This window comes from Pelobates fuscus, chromosome 2, assembly GCF_036172605.1.
Source record: "Pelobates fuscus isolate aPelFus1 chromosome 2, aPelFus1.pri, whole genome shotgun sequence".
Classification (NCBI taxonomy): domain Eukaryota; kingdom Metazoa; phylum Chordata; class Amphibia; order Anura; family Pelobatidae; genus Pelobates; species Pelobates fuscus.
This window is the reverse complement of record NC_086318.1, coordinates 69,300,549-69,321,832: the sequence shown is the minus strand read 5'-3', so window position 1 is coordinate 69,321,832 and position 21,284 is coordinate 69,300,549. Positions and strand designations below refer to the sequence as shown.

The window sequence follows — 21,284 nt, the reverse complement described above, 5'->3', positions numbered from 1 at the left end:
CTAAAATTCAAATGAGCAAAAAATATATAATTATTAAATCGGGGGCTGTAGTGCTATATCATCAAATAATTCACTAAAAAGTTGGGTTTTCTGCAGAGGACAAAGTGGCATGAAGTCTGCTATGGCAGTGATTTCACAATCTTTCTGTAAGTCTATTTAAATGATTTTGATTTGGGTTTTATTTTTCAGTAAGGGTAAAATGAACAATTCATGTCCAAATATTGGACCAATATATAGCTTAAATGGAAACATAGTAAAACTGAAGGATTTTTCAACTCCGCTCCAGTGAGCTGACAAGAGAAATGCAAATGTTAGGTCACTCAGGTATTTTTCTATTCACTTATTTTAGCCTATAAATTTGCAATTCCTGGCAATGTGAATGAACCTCATGCATTTGGCCTTTACAGCCTCCCTTTTCAACTCAACAAAAATGTATTGTTAAAATTGAATTTAATAATAGTGATAAGCTTTTATAATTTTGTTGTGAAATCTACAGTGTACATTCTAGACGCAAGTAAACTTCTAGAATCAACAAATCTTTTTAGAATTTTCCATCCTATCATTAAAGGGCCACTGTAAGCACTGTAATTGATTCATCTGATTGAAGTGGTAATAGTGTCTGTAGTCTCCTGGCACTGTCTTTACATTCAGTCTTGAACCGTTTTTGATATTTTAATGGTATATGACAGCTCCCAGTAGCTTATCCCTTAGTGCTGCTCAGGCTAATAAGGAAGCATTAGCCTAAACAACAAGGAGCAGATGTGATTGGCTGAGAGTGTCAGCTGATTGCTTTCAGCCTCTCACAGTCACCCATTCAGATATGATTTAATAAGGTTAGAAGGAAGTGAGTAATCTCTGTCTTAGCTACACCTCCAGTGGGGGCGGAGCAAAGGGAAGGGAAGGCAGGGATTGTTGTCGGTCTTAAACTGCTCAAAGATTATTTAACAGTGACTGGAGGGACAGCACCAGGATACGCCATAAACTATAAGCAATTAAATGAGATCAAATGATTGTAGTGCCTACAGTGTGCCTTTAATATTTTGATATTGTGATTCAATCACACCACCCCTGTACATTTTGTCCATAGAACGTTTATATAAAAACAAAAGTGGTAAAATTAACTACAACTGTGGGATAAAAATAAATGAAAGATAACCGAAAGGAATGGAACTCATTGGGTGCACACATGAATATGTAGAAAAATAGCTGAATATGTGGAAGATTGTCCATTGGGCTGAATGAATGGTGTTGAACTAAAATTTAACAATTATTGAAAAGACACTCACATATTAAAATGTGGATTAGAGACAGAACTCAGTGTGCTTTTGTGTGGATATACATCCATGGTAAGTCTCCTCCTACTTATGTGACAAGTCTGGAAGATGCAAAACCTTAGCTGAACTGATTTTCCATTTACTTTGACTGTAACTAGTGTTTTCAATATTGCTCAAAAAAATACCCCAAGATTTCTCAAGGGAAAAACAGGTACTATTCTAGATGAAAGTACTAGATAAGGTGCAATACTATGGAAACTAATATAATATATCCCATCTTTTAACACTTTGCACCTATAGTAGAACTAATTTTGCAATAATGAATCTCTTCTTTTAAATGTTCTGTCTATAGAATGTTTTTCGACACAGTCCTACAGTTGCGGAGAATGTTTCATTTTAAAATGCTGTTTTGCTCCGTATGAGAGCAGAAATCCACGAAAACAGTATTGAGGCAATTTACTAAAAGCAACAAAACAAAATGTAGAATGTTAACATTTACGAGCACCACTAAATTGTAAGGTGTCCTATGCATGTACATACATTGCATAAAATACATAATGTCCCGGATACCTAGGACACGCTGGTGATAGTCCCTTATGCAACTACGACAACTCTTAAAATGTTGCGATAACAAATAAAGGTACAATATATGTATTTGGTTATTGTATAGATAGAAGTAAAGTAAGAAATTACAAGAGATACATGTGAGTATGTGTGCAATTTTATATGTACAGTGCCCTCCACTAATAATGGCAAACTTTGAAAAAATGAGTAAGGAAGGCTGTAAAAAAATGTCTATATTGTTTAACCTTTTCATATTTTGTTCAGAAAATGTGTGAAAATACTCTGCTCTCATGGATAGCAACCAATTGCAAAGACAACAGGGTAAATATATATCTGGCAAAATTATTGGCATCCTTTTAGTCAAAATGTTGTGCTACCTTCCAAGATACCTCCAAGATAACAACCCCAAGATCCTTCATATTTCAAGGTCAATGCAGTTGGCCTCTCATCTTCAGTTCACCCCACATGTTTTCTATGGGGTTCAAATCAGGGGACTGGCATGACCATGTCATGATCTTGATTTTGTAGTCAGTAAACCACTTTTGTGTTGAATTTGATGTATGTTTTGGATCATTGTCCTGCAGGAAGATCCAACCACAACACATTTTAAGCCTTCTGGCAGAGGCAGTATGATTTTCATTTAATATCTGTTGATATTTGATAGAATACATGATGACATGTATCCTTACAACATGTTGAGGTCCTTTGGCAGAAAAACTGTCCAAAGAGCCACCACCATATTTAAGTACCATGAGGTACTTTTCCATATGGCTTCCTCTCTGTGTGCACCCAACCCACCTCTGGTTTTTATTGCCAAAAGGCTCTATTTTGGTTTCTTCTGACCATAGAACCTGATCCTATTTGAAGTTCCAGTAATGTCTGGCAAACTTGAAGACGCTTGAGTTTGATTTGGATGAGCGTAGAGGCTTTTTTTTTTTTTTTAAATTGGAATCCTTCCAAACAACTTGTGGTGATATATGTGATATAGGATTGTAGTTTTGGAGACTTTCTGACCCCAAGGTGCAACTAACTTCTGTAATTCTCCAGCTGTGAACCTTGGAAATGTTATGGCCACTCTAACTATCCTCTTCATAGTGCATCGAGACAATGTACTCACACGTCCTCTTCCGGGTTGATTTATGATATTTCCAGTTGATTGGAACTTCTTAATTATTGCCCTGATGTTGGAAATTATTGGTGTTATTTTATTATAGCTACTTTCCCATTTTGTGAAGCTCAACACTTTTTGCTGCACATCACAACTTTATTCCTTGGTATTACCCATTGTGATGAATGACTAAGGAAATTTGGCCTATGTGTTAGCTCATATTTATACCTCTGTGAAACAGGAAATAATGGTTGAACACGTTGCTGTTTGCAGATGTACTAAATTTTTTTAGATATCAGTGGAAATATAGTTCAAATATATTTTTCTCATATGAATTTACAGGGTAGCTAATAATTGTGCCACACATATATTTAACAAAGTATTTTTTTTTTTATAAACCTTTTGCAATTGTTTGATAACCATGAGAGCAAAGTATTTTTGGGTGTTTTTATTAAAATATTAAAAGGTTAACAATAAAGACAATTTTTCACAGTTTTCTTTGCACATATTTACCAAGGGTGCAAATATTAGAAGAGGGCACTTTTTATATATTATATACATTATTATACCATAGCTATGGTACTTACTTTGGAGAACACTGGTGGTTGACTAAATTGGAAACTACTAGAATTCCTTTTTTGGTCGCACTTCACTTGACAACAGTTTTCTCCTTGACAACTCACATCACTGATGACATGATGAAATATTGAACACTTCTGAGCAGATTTCACCAGATGCAAACTATAGATACGACCCTGCAAGAATAGTTTTACCATCATGAAATTTTAAACTTAAAATTGCCACATTTGCTTTACAATATATATTAAAGCCAAGTCAAGGTCATGACACCACCAATTATGCTTAACCAGATTAATTGGGTCTTAAACGTTAATACTAAGATTTCAGTATTTTCTAAAATATATTTTTTGAGGCTTTGTAGACCCGTTTATAATACCTAGCTATATAAATAAAACAGTTATTTTTATGTTATATAGATATTTGTTTGTAAAGGTGCTTTTTAACTCTGCACTGAAATCACAGGTTTGGTTACCCGCAGGGTGGAATGTGGAACACGCAACATAGTTACACACTAAAAAAGTCAACGGGGACATGTCAGCTCTCATTTAATGGGAGAGTCCAATATTTCTTGATAATCTTGCCGTCCTTTCCTACCCAAGTAGAGTTTGTAACCAGCCAACACAAAGACGCTTGTCATGATGACAGCTCCACCAATAAGATCATAGACACTGGGATACATGCGCAGTACAAGAAGTTGAAGGATCATGGCTACAACAATCTCCAGATGTTGAACTGTGCTGACCAATGCTGGGTGGAATTTATACAAGGCATAGTAAACACCTAAAAATGCTACCGTAGAACATAAACAGATGGCAAGAAGGTATCCCCAGGTCTCTCCATCCAATGGTATAATGGGTTCTTGCAGAATAAACATGGTGCATGCTCCCCACACACTTCCAGTCCACCCAAAGGTAAAGAGAGCAGTCCACATGCTAACCTTCTCTTTAATTGATCTGTAGACTATCATAGATAGTGCTGTGGTCAGTCCAGCCATTACTGTCATTGTATAACCAAATGCTTCTTTCCAGAAACCAAGGTACGAATTTTCTTCATTAACAATATTTGGTATCATGACCAAACAGGCTCCAAATACACTGCAAACTACAGTAATTAAATCAATGTATGCCATGTGTTCATCTAGCAGTAAGAAGGCCAAGATGGCACTGAAGACAGTGGTTGTTGCTCTCCACATTATGGTTCCATTGCTTGGAGGAACAATAGAGAAAGACGTGTAGGCACATGTTATGGAAATAACATTGCATACACCATAGAAGAATAATCGTAACTTGTACCCTGGGGGACCAAAAGGTGCTTCTTTATAATAACATACCATTAAAATGGACAATACTTGCATAACAGAGCGGATGAATATTAACTCCAGAGATGGCACATTGGAACGATCAGAAACCAGTCTAGTGATTAATGCTACACATCCATGAGCCAAAGCTGATCCAAATAAGACTGCCCACATTTTCCGCGACTGGAGAATAGAGCTGTCCGCAAAACTTTGCAGCTGCTGAGCAAGCCCATTGTCAGGGTCATCCATCTGCTTTTGCCTGGAATCCATAGTGCCAAAAAAGGTTTTCTTTTTGGCATCTCCCAAAAGTCGTTTTTTGGGGTTCTCCTCAACAAAGCCTCCATTGTCCTCACTGGTGTCATCATATCCATCATCTCCAGGTTGCGGATAATGAGATGTGTATTTAACTGTCACAGTATTTGGGTGTATTTTTACCCTCTTCTTGGCTGAAAAAGGTTTGGAAGGAGACTTGTCCATATCTTCAGTTAACCTATAGCATGACAGGAATCACAAACATGTCATTAAAGTGTTTCACAATCCATTTTTTTAGTGTCATACATTTATTTTTTAATCAAAAGAAAAATATTTTTTTAAAAAATAGGTATAACCTAAACATTAGATAGATTATCAAACAGCCAGATAGTCAATAGTTTTACAATCATGAAATATTAAATTTAAAATGGCCACAGTCAAGAAAAGAAAAAAGCCAAGTCAAGGTCATGACACCATCAATTACGTCTAACCAGATTAATTGGGTCTTAAAAATGAATACTAAGATTTCAATATTTTTGAAAAATATTTTTGAGACTTTGTAGACCCCTTTATTATACTGAGCTATATAACTAAAACAGCTAATTTTATGTTATACAGATATTTGTTTGCTTTCTAACGCTGCACTGAAATCACAGTTTATGATACCCACACGGTGGCATGTGGAACACGCAACAGTCACACACTAAAAAAGTCAACGGGGACATTTCAGCTCTCATTTAATGGGAGAGTCCAATATTTCTTGACAATCTTGGAGTCACAATAAATTACATAGATCCAGATAATAAAAGGGACACTCTAATCACCATCACTCTTTACCTTACTAGAGTAGTTTTGATGCAATTATCTTGTTTCAGCAGACTTTCTTTTTAATATGTTTAATTCTGGAGATATAGGAGTCTGAAACGTTGACAGCTTTGCACTGATTATGGAATACAATATAGTAATTTGCATGAAGTCCAATGACTGCCCGAAACTCTGGGTTTATTCTGAATGATATATTTAGATATATTTTACTGTGTGTAATATTAATTTTGTTAAGTTTTTGCATCTGGTGTCAGCATGAACAGCATGCTAACCCCAGACACCTTGGGCTTGCTGTCCATGAGTTGGTGAAATACAAACACATTGTCAAAGATCCTTGCATGTAGGTGCAAAGGCCAAAGGAAAGTAAAAAAAAAATGCCACACGAGTGCAAAAAGTTGAACTGGAGATCTGTCCTCAAGTGCTGGGCTTATGTAACTGTGATCATGGGTATCAAGAGCTGTCCGTAATACGTTCGAGCAGGTTGCATAGTTGGGTGCGAAAAATAGCTCCACGTGTTTGGCATTATTATAGCAGGTTGGAGAATATGTTGCTTCTCTGCTACAATATCAGCCGTATTACAATTCAACTTTGATAACCGGTCCATAATAATCAATGACAATCAGCCACAATCCAGTTACAGTTGTCAACATAGTCATGCTTTACAGATCTTTTCACTGCCAGTAATTATACCCAAGTCAGAAAAAAATTTAGTGACTTGTTTTTTTTTTTTTTTTAATACATACCTCTGTATTACGCAGGCAATTGAAAGTCAGATATGCTTCTATATGAAACCTGCCAAATGGAACTTGCACTGCTCAGTTATATCTCTCAGGGACTTGTGGTTAATTGTTGTACTGTGCAAGGGCCACATAGACTTTAGGGATCACTGTATTGGGAAATAATTATACAGCACTGGCCTGGAATTTAAACAGTCCAGATACAAAATAGGGATATGTTTCAACTGCTCTCTCCTGGGATACACAGCACAAAAAGAGACAATATTGTCAAGTTACATATTTTCCGTCCTAGGTAATAGACATTCCTGGTGAAAAAAACAGTCACGTGTTGAGATACAGATTCTCAGACAAACAATGAAGGTTCTAGTTTATCTCATTCATACTTGGGATATACCATCTAACAATGGACTAGTGCTGACTGGTGACAGTTTGACTGGTGCCCAAATACACCCTTACCAGGTACACCCAGGGCCGGTGCAAGGATTTTTGCCGCCCTAGGCAAAAGTAAAGTTTGCCGCCCCCCCATATGACATCACAATGCCCCATGTTAACTAACGCAAGTGCTGCAGTGCCGCCGTGTTTACATTAAAAGGCCTGCAGGAACAGGCTATAGACACCAGAACCACTACATTAAGCTGCAGTGGTTCTGGGGACTAAAGTGTCCCTTTAATGTGAGGTAAATTAGAGATTAGTGCCACGAATAATATACTAGATTGCCTACTTACAATCAGATGAGGATGGTGATGGGCTCTAGCTGCAGTCTGGCTCCACTCGTCTGGTGTAGAACAGGCTCTTGTCAGGATCGGGACAGGGATCCAACACGCAGAGTACAAACAGTAGCCAGATACGTATACCGGACCTTAGAATGGCCGGACTAACGTAAGTAGTACAGTATAGAATGGTCAAAGACAAGCCGAGGTCGAGGGTAACAGAAGACAGGTAAGCGAGAGACAAGCCGAATCAAGGGTAACAGAGATAAGCAGAGTAAGGTAAACAAGCCGGGTCAAAACCAAAAGGGATAATAGAATACACAAGCACTGAGTGACTAGAACAAGCTAGAACCACGACAGGGCAATGAGCTAATGAAAGAAGCTCTGTTAAATACCCTGTTCAGAGCAGTAACCACGCCTCCGAGGCGTCCTGATTGGTCCTGCAGCAATTGAGTGACAGGTCGTTCCGGAGGAGTGTCCTGATGACAACTTCCTGCCTAGATGCTGTAAAAGGCAGTCACTCCCTCGTGGCCGGCCTTGCATGACCGGATAGACCGTGGGAAAGGGAGCCATCAGGCCGTCTGGATGGAGGAACAGCTAAGTCTCTACCTCTTTTGGAGGTAGAGACCGCAGGTACCCTGACAGTACCCCCCCTCTCAGATACGCCCACCGGGCGGAATACACCAGGGCGAGAAGGGAATCGAGAGTGAAACGCCCTGCGGAGACGGGGAGCATGCACCTCCTCCTGAGGTACCCAACTTCTCTCCTCAGGACCATAACCCTTCCAATCGACCAGATATTGCAGTTTCCCCCGGGAGATTCGAGAATCAACGATGGAATTGACCTCATACTCCTCCTGACCCTCCACCTGAACTGAGCGGGGAGGGGCGATCGTGGAGGAGAACCTGTTACATATTAATGGTTTTAGCAAGGAAACATGAAATGAATTAGGAATGCGTAAGGCATTAGGCAACGCTAAACGATACGCAACTGGGTTAATTTGAGACAGTACCCTGTAAGGTCCAATATATCGAGGAGCAAACTTCATGGACGGCACTTTTAACCGAATGTTTCTAGTACTTAACCATACTCTATCGCCTGGAACAAACACCGGTGCTGCCCTTCTACGTTTGTCAGCATGTTTTTTAACCAGCGTAGAATTGTGCAAAAGGATTTGTCGAGTTTGATCCCACAACTCTCTTAAATTGGCAACATGAACATCCACCGACGGTATCCCTTGAGAAGAAGACTCCAAAGGAAGGATGGAAGGATGAAAGCCATAATTCAAGAAAAAAGGGCTAGAATGCGTAGAATCACAAATGAGATTGTTATGTGCAAACTCCGCCCAAGGAATCAAACCGACCCAATCGTCCTGGTGTTCTGAAACGAAACAACGTAAATATTGTTCAACTTTTTGGTTAGTGCGTTCAGCAGCTCCATTGGACTGAGGATGATAGGCAGAGGAGAAATTCAATTTGATGCCTAGTTGGGAGCAGAATGATCTCCAAAAACGGGAAACAAATTGGGAGCCTCTGTCAGAGACAATTTGGGAAGGTATCCCATGCAAACGGAAAATCTCCCTGGCGAATATCTCCGCTAATTCGGGCGAAGATGGGAGTTTAGGTAAGGGAATGAAGTGAGCCATTTTAGTAAATCTGTCTACTACAGTGAGGATGACAGTCTGCTTTTTAGAGATAGGCAAATCAACAATGAAGTCCATTGCCAGGCAGGACCAAGGCTTTTCAGGAACCTCTAAAGGGTGCAGAAATCCGCATGGAAGCGAATGGGGTAGCTTGGTCTTGGTACAAACTTCACATGCCCCGATGAATTCTTTAATATCCTTGCGTAAGTCAGGCCACCAAAAATCTTTAGAGACCAGCGCATAAGTCTTGCGGATGCCAGGATGCCCAGCCACCTTGCTGTTATGGAGACAGCGTAGCACCTCCAGTTGGAGAGCGGCAGGAACGAAGTGTCGATCCCCAGGAGTCTGTTTGGGTGCCAAATGCTGAAACTTCATGATCTCAGAAAGCAATGGAGAGTGAATCCTGAGATTCGTGTTCGCGATGATATTCCCCTTAGGAACTATGGAGGACAGAAGTGGTTCAGTTATAGTGGATGGTTCATATTGACGAGACAAAGCATCGGCTTTAGAGTTCTTAGAACCAGGTCTATACGTAAGTACATAATTAAAGTGAGTGAGGAACAAAGCCCAGCGAGCCTGCCTGGCGGACAAGCGCTTAGCCTCCCCAATATAAGACAAGTTCTTATGATCCGTTAGGATAGTAACAGGGTGTAGTGTCCCTTCCAGTAAATGTCTCCACTCCTTTAAAGCCTTAATGACCGCTAACAGTTCCCTCTCCCCGATGTCATATCTGCTCTCAGGCCCAGAAAATTTTTTAGAGAAGAAACCACAAGGGTGTAACGGTTTATCCACCCCTAACCTTTGAGACAGAACAGCCCCAACTCCTGTCTCAGAAGCATCGACCTCGAGCAAGAAAGGCAGAGTCGTATCAGGATGAACTAGAATGGGAGCTGAGGCAAAAAGTTCCTTGAGAGTCTTAAAAGCACCAAGAGCTTCCTCAGACCAGAACTTAGTATCAGCCCCTTGTTTGGTCATATTGGTAATAGGCGCAATGATAGAGGAGTAACCCTTAATGAAGCGCCTATAGTAGTTGGAAAAACCAATAAACCTTAGGATATACTTGAGTCCTTTGGGCAAAGGCCAGTCTAAAATAGATTGGAGTTTACCAGGATCCATTTTAAAACCTTCCCCAGAAATCACGTACCCAAGAAAGTCTACCTGAGACTGATCAAAACTGCACTTTTCCAATTTGCAGTATAGACCATGTTGCAGAAGTTTGTGTAACACCTTTCTGACCTGTCTATGGTGAGTCTCAATCTCCTTAGAGTGTATTAGTATGTCGTCCAGGTAAACAATAACACAATCATGCTGAAACTCCCTAAGTACCTCATTAATCAACTCTTGAAATACTGCAGGAGCATTGCATAGTCCAAATGGCATAACAGTGTATTCGTAATGGCCATACCGGGTTTTGAATGCCGTCATCCACTCGTGACCTTGCTGGATTCTCACCAAATTGTAAGCCCCTCTGAGATCTAACTTGGTGAAGATTTTGGATCCCTTAAGACGATCAAATAACTCGGTAATCAGTGGGATAGGATAGGCATTTCTGACAGTTATTTTATTCAAGCCTCGGTAATCGATACAAGGTCTCAGCGTGCCATCCTTCTTCTTAATGAAAAAGAACCCCGCCCCGGCCGGAGAAGAAGACCTCCTGATGAATCCCTTTTCTAAATTCTCCTGAATATACTCCTCTAGAACCGAGTTTTCCTGAACAGACAAAGGATATACATGGCCCCTCGGAGGCATAGTCCCGGGTAGAAGCTTAATTTTACAGTCAAATGACCTGTGTGGCGGCAAAGAATCGGCATTCTTCTTGTCAAACACTGCCCTTAAGTCTAGGTAAAGGTCTGGTATTTGTCTTTCTGTGGACTGAGTAGGATTCTCCTGTATGTTAATATTAGCTAATGGAGAAACCTTGCACAAACACCGATCCTGGCAGCCCTGGCCCCACGAGAGTATCTCCCCTAACTCCCAATCAATAATAGGGTTATGTTCTTTCAACCATGGGCAGGGCCGGACTGGGAATTAAAAGCAGCCCTGGAAAAAAATTATATACCAGCCCCATAATGCGTCGTGCCAGCATAGTGTGCAGATACAGAGTTAGAAAAGATAACTTAAAATTTAAATTATTACTCCAACGTGAAAAAAAGCACATATAGGCTTAAAAAAAAAGAGTGCAGATTTATTTTAAGCAGACGTGCCTTTGCATATAACCAATGTTTCAGTCCAACTACCATGACATATTAAGGAAAGCTTGGTAATGGGACTGAAGTGGTGAATGTATGTAGGGCACAACTGTAAAAAAATGACGTTATCTTGTTTATTTTGAGGTCCTGTGGGTGCACTCTTCACTTTAAATATGTTATTGTGCTGGATTATGCACCTAGCAACAAGACTGGGCCAATATCTGCTTATTACATATTGTACATATCAATGACATTTCTTAGTGTATTATGCATATATAAATGTACATTAATATATGTGTAAATATAATAGGCATAATTATATATATATATATATATATATATATATATATATATAATATAAGGAGGGGCACCTATAGATTATTTAAAGAAATAATCCATGCACAATAACCACTACTGCTCTGTGTAGTGGGTATGGTGCCAGGAGTGCCGGGACCCGCTCCCAGAGTAAGTAGTCAAACCGTTTAAGTACAGTTTGACAACTTACCTGGGGTCTGCTGGGATATGGGGCTGTAGTAGGGTATAGGAGCAGTGGTGCAATGTGTGAGGGGTGCAATGTGTGTGAAAGGTTCAGTGTGTAGGGTGCGTGGGGCAATGTGTGTATGGGTGGCTGTGTGTGTAGGGGAATGTGTGTATGGGGGTCTGTGTGTGTGTATGGGGGGGGGGCAGTGTGTGAATGTGTATGGTGTGTGTGGGCAGTGTTTGTATGGGGCTAGAGTTCACTCTCACCACTTGGACCACCAGGAATCCCTGGTGGTCGCAGTGGTGAGAGTGAACTCTAGCCCGTAGCTCCAGGGCTAGAGTTTCCCTGTGGCACTCTCCCTCCCCCTCTGTCTCTCTCTATTCACCCCTCTTTCTCCCCTTGTGTCTCACTCTCTCCCCTCTGTCTCTTTCTCCCTCCTTTCCCTGTGGAACTCTCCCAACCCCTCTGTCTCTCTCTATTCACCCCTCTTTCTCCCCTTGTGTCTCACTCTCCCCCCTCTGTCTCGTTCTCCCCCCTTTCCCTGTGGCTCTCTCCCTCTCCCTCTGTCTCTCTCTATTCGCCCCTCTTTCTCCCCTTGTGTCTCACTCTCCCCCTCTGTCTCTTTATCCCTCCTTTCCCTGTGGCACTCTCCCTCCCCCTCTGTCTCTCTCTATTCGCCCCTCTCTCCCCCCTCTCCCTGTGGCACTCTCCCCCCTCTGTCTCTCTCTCTATTCACCCCCCCGTCTCTCTCTCTATTCACCCCCCCGTCTCTCTCTCTCTATTCACCCCCCCTGTCTCTCTCTCTCTATTCACCCCCCCCTGTCTCTCTCTCTCTATTCACCCCCCCTGTCTCTCTCTCTCTATTCACCCCCCCCTGTCTCTCTCTCTCTATTCACCCCCCCTGTCTCTCTCTCTCTATTCACCCCCCCTGTCTCTCTCTCTCTATTCACCCCCCTGTCTCTCTCTCTCTATTCACCCCCCCTCTGTCTCTCTATTCACCCCCCTCTGTCTCTCTATTCACCCCCTCTGTCTCTCTATTCACCCCCCTCTGTCTCTCTCTCTATTCAACCCCCCTCTGTCTCTCTCTCTATTCAACCCCCCTCTGTCTCTCTCTCTCTATTCAACCTCCCTCTGTCTCTCTCTCTCTATTCCCCTCCTCTGTCTCTCTCCCTCTATTCCCCCCCTGTCTCTCTCTCTCTTCAACCCCCTCTGTCTCTCTCTCTTCACCCCCCCTCTGTCTCTCTCTCTCTTCACCCCCCTCTGTCTCTCTTCACCCCCTCTGTCTCTCTCTTCACCCCCTGTCTCTCTCTCTCTCTTCACCCCCCTCTGTCTCTCTCTCTCTCTCTCTTCACCCCCCTCTGTCTCTCTCTCTCTCTTCACCCCCTCTGTCTCTCTCTCTTCACCCCCTCCTGTCTCTCTCTCTTCACCCCCCTCTGTCTCTCTCTCTTCACACCCCCCTCTGTCTCTCTCTCTTCACACCCCCCTCTGTCTCTCTCTCTCTTCACACACCCCCCTCTCTCTCTCTCTCTTCACACCCCCCTCTGTCTCTCTCTCTCTTCACACCCCCTCTGTCTCTCTCTCTTTTAACCCCCCCTCTGTCTCTCTCTCTATTCAACCTCCCTCTGTCTCTCTCTCTATTCAACCCCCCTCTGTCTCTCTCTCTCTATTCCCCCCTGTCTCTCTCTCTCTTCACCCCCCTGTCTCTCTCTCTCTTCACCCCCCCTCTGTCTCTCTCTCTCTTCACCCCCCTCTGTCTCTCTCTCTCTTCACCCCCCCTCTGTCTCTCTCTCTTCACCCCCCTCTGTCTCTCTTCACCCCCCTCTGTCTCTCTCTCTCTTCACACCCCCCTCTGTCTCTCTCTCTCCTCACCCCCCCTCTGTCTCTCTCTCTCCTCACCCCCCTCTGTCTCTCTCTCTCCTCACCCCCTCTGTCTCTCTCTCTCTTCACACACACACCCTCTGTCTCTCTCTTCACCCCCCCCTCTGTCTCTCTCTCTCTCTTCACCCCCCCCTCTGTCTCTCTCTCTCTTCACACACACCCCCTCTGTCTCTCTTCACACCCCCCCTCTGTCTCTCTCTCTCTTCACACACACCCTCTGTCTCTCTCTCTTCACCCCCCCTCTGTCTCTCTCTCTTTTAAACCCCCCCGTCTCTCTCTCTCTTTTCACCCTCCCCCCTCTGTCGTTCTCTCTAATAACCCCCCACTTCCATCCCCCCCACCCACCTGAGAGGAGTCAGGGGGCCGGCCGCATTGCAGGCTGCAGCCTCGCCGGTCCGGCAGCACTGTTAATGCTGAGGGCTGAAGGGGGAGGGAGCATATCTCTACCATGCTCCCTCGCGGTTCCCACAATCCCCAGCAGCCGTGCTGGAGATTGTGGGAACCGCGAGGGAGCATGCTGGGGATTGTGGGAACCGCGAGGGAGCATGGTAGAGATATGCTCCCTCCCCCTTCAGCCCTCAGCATTAACAGTGCTGCCGGACCGGCGAGGCTGCAGCCTGCAATGCGGCCGCCTGCCGGCCGGCCCCCTCAAAGTATGTGCCACCGGACCGGCCACCCGGTGGCACATATATTACCAGAGCAGCCCCCAGGTACCGCGGCCCACCGGGAAATTTCCCGGTATCCCGGTGGGCCAGTCCGGCCCTGACCATGGGTACCCCAGAACAATGGGAACGGAAGGAGACGAAATGAGCAGAAGAGATAAATTCTCCACGTGTAGGATACCAACATTTAACTCAATGGGTATGGTCTCACGAAAGATAACAGGGTCTAGTAGTGGTCTACCATCTATGGCCTCAACGGCCAAGGGTGTCTCCCTTAGCTGGGATGGGAAATTGTTTTTACTAGCAAAGGCTAGGTCGATAAAATTCTCAGCCGCACCGGAATCTATCAAAGCCATAGCCCTTACTACTTCCCTCCCGCAAGTTAAGGAAACTGGTAGCAGAAGCCTGTGATCTTTATAATTAGGAGTAGAGGACAAAATAGAAACACCCAAGGCCTGTCCTCTAGAGAGACTTAGGTGCGAGCGTTTCCCGGGCGGTTAGAACAGTTCGAGAGTAAATGACCCTTAGCTCCACAATACATACACAAACCCTCTCTTCTCCTGTACTGTCTTTCCTCCTCAGAGAGGCGGGTATACCCTATCTGCATAGGTTTAGGAAGCAAAGATACCGTGGAGTCAGGACTTGGAAAAGCGGGGGCTAACCTAAAAGAAGGTCTCCGGTTCCTCTCTCGAGTGTTCTGTCTCTCTCTTAAACGTTCATCTATACGAGAGATGAACGAAATTAAATCCTCTAAATTCTCAGGGAGTTCTCTGGTAGCAACCTCATCAAGGATTACTTCAGATAAGCCATTCAAAAATACATCCATATACGCCTGCTTATTCCACTTGACCTCTGACGCCAGAGACCTGAACTCTAGTGCATAATCCACCAGTGTTCGGTTCTCCTGTCTCAGACGCAACAGTAATCTGGCTGCATTAACCTTTCTACCTGGAGGGTCAAATGTTCTTCTAAAAGCAGCTACAAAGGCGTTATAGTTATAAACTAATGGGTTATCGTTCTCCCATAATGGGTTGGCCCATCTCAGAGCTTTCTCAATAAGTAGGGTGATAATAAATCCTACCTTTGCCCTATCTGTAGGATAAGAGCGAGGTTGCAATTCAAAATGGATACTAATTTGGTTTAAGAAACCACGACACTTCTCAGGAGCCCCACCATAGCGTACTGGGGTGGTAATGCGAGAAGAAGCACCCACTGTGGCTACCTCTAGACCTGAACCGACAGGAGAAACAGGGGTATTACGTATCTCCTCTGGTGGGTTATTGGCACGAGATAATAGAGCCTGTAGCGCAAGCGCCATCTGATCCATTCTGTGATCCATGGCTTCAAACCTAGGATCAGGAGAGGCAAGCTGACTGTTTGTACTCGCAGGATCCATTGACCCTGTCGTAATGTCAGGATCGGGACAGGGATCCAACACGCAGAGTACAAACAGTAGCCAGATACGTATACCGGACCTTAGAATGGCCGGACTAACGTAAGTAGTACAGTATAGAATGGTCAAAGACAAGCCGAGGTCGAGGGTAACAGAAGACAGGTAAGCGAGAGACAAGCCGAATCAAGGGTAACAGAGATAAGCAGAGTAAGGTAAACAAGCCGGGTCAAAACCAAAAGGGATAATAGAATACACAAGCACTGAGTGACTAGAACAAGCTAGAACCACGACAGGGCAATGAGCTAATGAAAGAAGCTCTGTTAAATACCCTGTTCAGAGCAGTAACCACGCCTCCGAGGCGTCCTGATTGGTCCTGCAGCAATTGAGTGACAGGTTCGTTCCGGAGGAGTGTCCTGATGACAACTTCCTGCCTAGATGCTGTAAAAGGCAGTCACTCCCTCGCGGCCGGCATTGCATGACCGGATAGACCGTGGGAAAGGGAGCCATCAGGCCGTCTGGATGGAGGAACAGCTAAGTCTCTACCTCTTTCGGAGGTAGAGACCGCAGGTACCCTGACAGCTCTCTGGAGGCTGTTTGTGTTCTGGGAGAACGGAAAGCAGCTCCATTTTTTTTAAAAGCCCTTTACACAGCTCATGGTCTGGGCCCCAGGGTCCACCTTCATGTTCCACCAAATAGTTTGTTCACAGGAGTAGGGGATGTCCTGATTTGTGTGTAAGGAATGCATTGTGTGAATCTGTGTGTGTATGTGTAAGGGCTGCAATGTGTGTTTCTGTGTATGTACGGGATGCAGTGTGTGCGTCTGTAAGGGGTGCATTGAGTGTGTGTAAAGGGTGCATTGAGTGTGTGTAAGGAATGCATTGTGTGTTTCTGTGTGTGTAAGGGATGCATTGTATGTAAGGGTTGAATTGCTTGTGTGTGTGTGTCTGTGTGTAATGCATTGTGTGTTTTTCTGTGTGCAAGGGGTGCATTTTGTGTGTGTGATGGACGTCAATCTCTCCCTCCTCCCTTGTCACTCTCTTCTCCCCCTCTCCCTCCCTCGTCACTCTCTTCTCTCCCCCCCCTCGTCACTCTCTTCTCCCCTCCCCACTCTCATTCCCCCTCCTAACCCCGTCAATTCTACTCCCTGTCAATTACTTCCCCCCACCTTGTCAATTTATTTCCCCCCCTTTCAATTTATTCCCCCCGCCCTGCCTGTCCATTTATTCCCCCACCCTCCCTGTCCATTTATCCCCCCGCCTGTCAACTTATTCCCCCCCCCCCTGTCCATTTATTCCCCCCTGTCCATTTATTCCCCCCCCTCCCTGTGCATTTATTCTCCCTGTCCATTTATTCCCCCCATCCCTGTCCATTTATTTCTCCCCCCCTCCCTCTCCATGTATTTCTCCCCCCCCTCCATTTATTTCTCCCCCCTCCCTCTCCATTTATTTCTCCTCCCCCCTCTCTCTCCATTTATTTCTCCTCCCCCCTCCCTCTCCATTTATTTCCCCCCCTCCCTCCCTCTCCATTTATTTCTCCTGCCCCCCCTCCCTCCCCATTTATTTCCCCCCCTCCATTTATTTCTCCACCCTCCATTTATTTCTCCCCCCCTCCCTCCCTCTCCATTTATTTCTCCCCCCCTCCCTCCCTCTCCATTGATTTCTCCCCCCCCTCCCTCCCTCTCCATTTATTTCTCTCCCCCCCCCCTTTATTCCCCCCACCCTCCCCTACCTATGTTGTAGCGTGGCCGAGCTCTGTACTGTCCGCGGGTACAGGGAGCTTTTGTTTCCTGTACCCGGCCGGACTAAAAGGAAGTGAACACTCAGTGTTCACTTCCTGTTAGTCCGTCCGGGTACAGGAGACAAATGCTCCCTGTAACGGCGGATCATACAGGGCTCGGCCACGCTACAGTGAGGGAGTGACAGGAGGGAGCGCTGAGCGCTTCCCTCCTGTCAGCTCCTCTCTTCATGCTGCGCCCGGGCGGTGCGCCCTCATGGACGCACCAGCCCGGGCGAAGCTGCAGCCGCCTAAGGCGCTCTACAGAGCGCTCGGGCGGCTGCAGCATTAGGGGGGCCGGCGCTCCTGGCGGCGCCCCCTCCCAAGGGGCGCCCTAGGCGGCTGCCTAGTCCGCCTTAATGGTAGCGCCGGCCCTCGGTACACCCTAATGTACAACTAAACTGGCCCTTCTCTACTTTCAGGCAGGTTATTAAATGCTGTTTCTGTGTCAGTCGGGTTAGCTCATTAAAATCATTCAAACATATTGTATATGTGTATGTCAGACTGTCACTAGAGTAAAAAAATACATATTATTAAAGGAACACTTCAGATCCCTAAGCACTTTAGCTTTCTGAAAAGCTTTATGTGTTCTTTTTTTTCATTTTGCAAAAAGTACAGATTTCAATAGAAACTGACACTTTTATAAATTAAACTGGTTACACCTCCTGATTTTCAAGCAGATAACAGGTCATTTTACTTCCTGTTTTGGTTAGCTCAAAGAGGTAGCAATTGCTCAGAGCATCTGCCTTGCAAAGACTGCCCAGAAGTTGTTGGCAGAGTAAGAGGGGGATTGCATGCAAATGCTGCTGACAACAGAACTGCAGGTTTTGCAAGGTGGTTTTAGATATACCGACAATGAAACAAAAAGCACAATTGAATGCATGCAAAATTTCATTTGGGGTATATCTACTAAACAGTGATTTTTATTTTGCGTTTGGACAGTGGAGTGTCCCTTTAAGCCTAATTTGTATGTTACGTTTTACTTTCTTTGATGAATAAAATAAATATCCCTTATGTTGATATTTTGAATAGCTGTTTGTCAGTTCTGAGGGTTCTATAGCAATGACCTGCTATTTAAAAAAAAAAAACAGCATTTATACCAAAGCAAAGCTCGTGAGCTAAATGAACCAGTCACTTAGCTTTTTATATACAGATACATATACAATGCATAATATATCATGATGCTAATGATCACACACACAAAATTGGATATTTACAGCAATGTGATAAAAATGTGAATAACCTTTCCTAGACCTCAATTTAATATTTAAATTATTCAAATCTGTCAAATTGAAATTGACAGATATTAAAATTGAGGCTCTATTTAATATATATATATATTTCTGTGTATGTACATAGATATAAATGAACCATGATGCACTGTGGGAAAATTGTCCCTGGTTGCTGACCTCACAATGTATATAACATCACTGTCTCGATCATAAAGGTCATGCTGCATCTTGGGAATTTGTTTCCTAACAGTGACATCATGGTGTGATATCAGCATATACTCACAAAAGTCTTGCAATACTTGCAGCTGTCAGTGATTATGTGACTGTATGGCTGGCGAGGTACATCTTTTCAGTGAGGCTAGCAGCAAAGAGGTAGAGGAAGGTAGGAAACAGCGGACCGTAATAATGCTTAATAAGAGTGTGTAATAAGAGTGAGATGTCCGTGATAGGAGAATATGAATATACATAAATATAAATATATATTGTAACCTGTCATTTAAGGAAGGATCCTACACCAGCAGTGCAATCAGTATGTTAAAGATCGCCTTATTTACATGTGGTCCCTATTTTCTGTCCGCAGTATAAAACATTACAGCTGTAACTCCTCCACACACAACACAACACAATGGTGCTTGTTATATCCTGGTAATTGACGGTAAAAGGCTCCTATTGTAAACCATATGAAAGGCTCAAGCTATACAGACGTCTCCCTGGTTTCGGAGGCGCAGAGAGCAGCTGCCATTTATGACCTTGCCTTTTTCTTTACAGCATCCTATTTGTTCATTTTTTTCCCCATTTTTCCTCTAAGCCACTGGCAGGGATACTGAACGCCAATACAATGTCACTAGCACACGGATTGCAGAGTGGGAGACTGCATTTTACGTGGTGGGAATGGAGGGCGTTCATTCACTCACGCAAGCATTTCTCATTGAATTTTTTTCATGAATGGGAATCAGATCAGGCATTACGTACAGCGGCTGGGCACTGTATACAGCAGCTCAGTATTACGTACAGCGGTTCAGGCATTATATAGAGAAGTTCGGCATTGTGTACAGCAGGTGTCCACAATGGCTCAGGCTTTTTGTACACAGCTTGGCATTGTATACAGGAGCTTGGCTTTGTATACATCAGCTCAGACATTATGTAGAGCTCTGGCATTGTGTACAGTAGGTCGGCATGTATGTACGTAGTGGGCATTGGATAGCATTCCCTTCATCCCCCATAAAACCACAACTTACCCCTTCAAATAACGACAGACAACTTCTTGGAGAAAACAGGCCACAGCATTTATTAACACAACCAAATACTGTATAACTCCTTTTAACATATAACGAAATAATAATTATCATAAATTATCATAAATTAACATAAACTATTTGCATATAGTCATACAGTAACCAAAGAAACCGTCCTTGCCAATCTAACTTCCCCAAGGCTCTCACCTCCCCCCCTCGGCATAATAAAAACATCTTCCTTTTCAGGGCTCCCCACCCACTCGATGGGGCCCAACCATAATGCTCCCCACTGGTCGACTTACAACCCAGTGGGGACACGTCCAACCTGTTACCTCCTCCAGGTTCACCATAAGAGACAGGGGGAGGATGAGACCCGGCCATTATCCCCCTTTTTCATCTAATCTACCAAACCATCCCTTATTTGGCAAGGACACCCCCCCGCCTCGCTGTGACAACCTCCCGGGCCCAAAACAGCAAAGGGAGGGTGGGCGGGAAACTTGTTGCTGGCCCGGCTCCTAAGTGGCACTGAGGTCAGTCTAATCTGTCACCACCCACTTCCTCACATCTCACACTCCCACATGTAGCATATAGGCAATCATGCTTTATCCATCCCACACTGATACATGTGTCCCTGTCCGCTAAGCTGCGCACTCTCCCTGGGGCCTTTATGTCCACTGACTTAGGCTTTGGATACCGTGGCACCTCAGTTATTCAGTATATTAGGTCAAGTTTTGTGTTCAACAACTCAGGCATTGTATACAGAAATTTTGCATTGTATACTGCACCTCAGGCATTGTGTACAGCAGCTCAGACATTGTGAACATAGGGCATTGTGTACAGCAGCTTAGACATTGTGTACAAAGGCTTGGGCATTGTGCATCGAAGCTAGAAAATGTGTACATGCTCAAGCATTATATACAGCAGCTGGCACTGTATATTGCAGCTCAGGCAATGCATATAGCAGCTTTAGCATTGTGTGCAGTGGGTAAGGCTTTGTGTACAGCAACTCTGAATTGTGTTCAGCAGCTCAGGGATTGGGTAAATCAGCTTGGCATTGTATTAAGCTGTTTTGATTTGTATACTGCAGCTCAGGCAATGTGTACAACAGCTCAGGCATTGTGTACAACAGCTCAGGCATTGTGTTCAGTGCCCCAGACATTGTGTAACATGGCTCATGCGTCATGTACAGCGCTACGAAATTGTACAGCGCTACGGAATCTGATGGCGCTATATAAATAATATAATAAGAATGTACAGGGCTCAGGCATTGTGTACAGCAGCTCATGAATGGTATACAACAACTCGGCATTGTACGTAGAAATTTTGCATTGTATATTGAAGCTCAGGTATTGTGAGCAGGAAGTTTGACTGTGTACAGATTAAGATATTCTATACAGCAACTCAGCATTGTATTTAGGAGCTTAGTTAATGTACACAGCAGCTCAGGCATTGT

The 21,284-nt window shown here is 43.9% G+C and overlaps 1 protein-coding gene and 1 long non-coding RNA gene across 2 annotated transcripts in view; both read right to left on the bottom strand.

The window, feature by feature from the left end:
- Positions 1-21,284, bottom strand: part of LOC134586612 (uncharacterized) — an 880,984-nt gene that overhangs the window by 123,318 nt on the left and 736,382 nt on the right. The window lies entirely within an intron of this gene.
- Positions 3,262-21,284, bottom strand: part of SLC35G2 (solute carrier family 35 member G2) — a 65,242-nt gene continuing 47,219 nt past the window's right edge. The window contains exon 2 of the mRNA XM_063442231.1: positions 3,262-5,312. Coding sequence (XP_063298301.1) covers positions 4,067-5,299 — 1,233 coding nt within the window. The 5' untranslated portion in view covers positions 5,300-5,312 and the 3' untranslated portion in view covers positions 3,262-4,066. The remainder of the gene's footprint in view (positions 5,313-21,284) is intronic.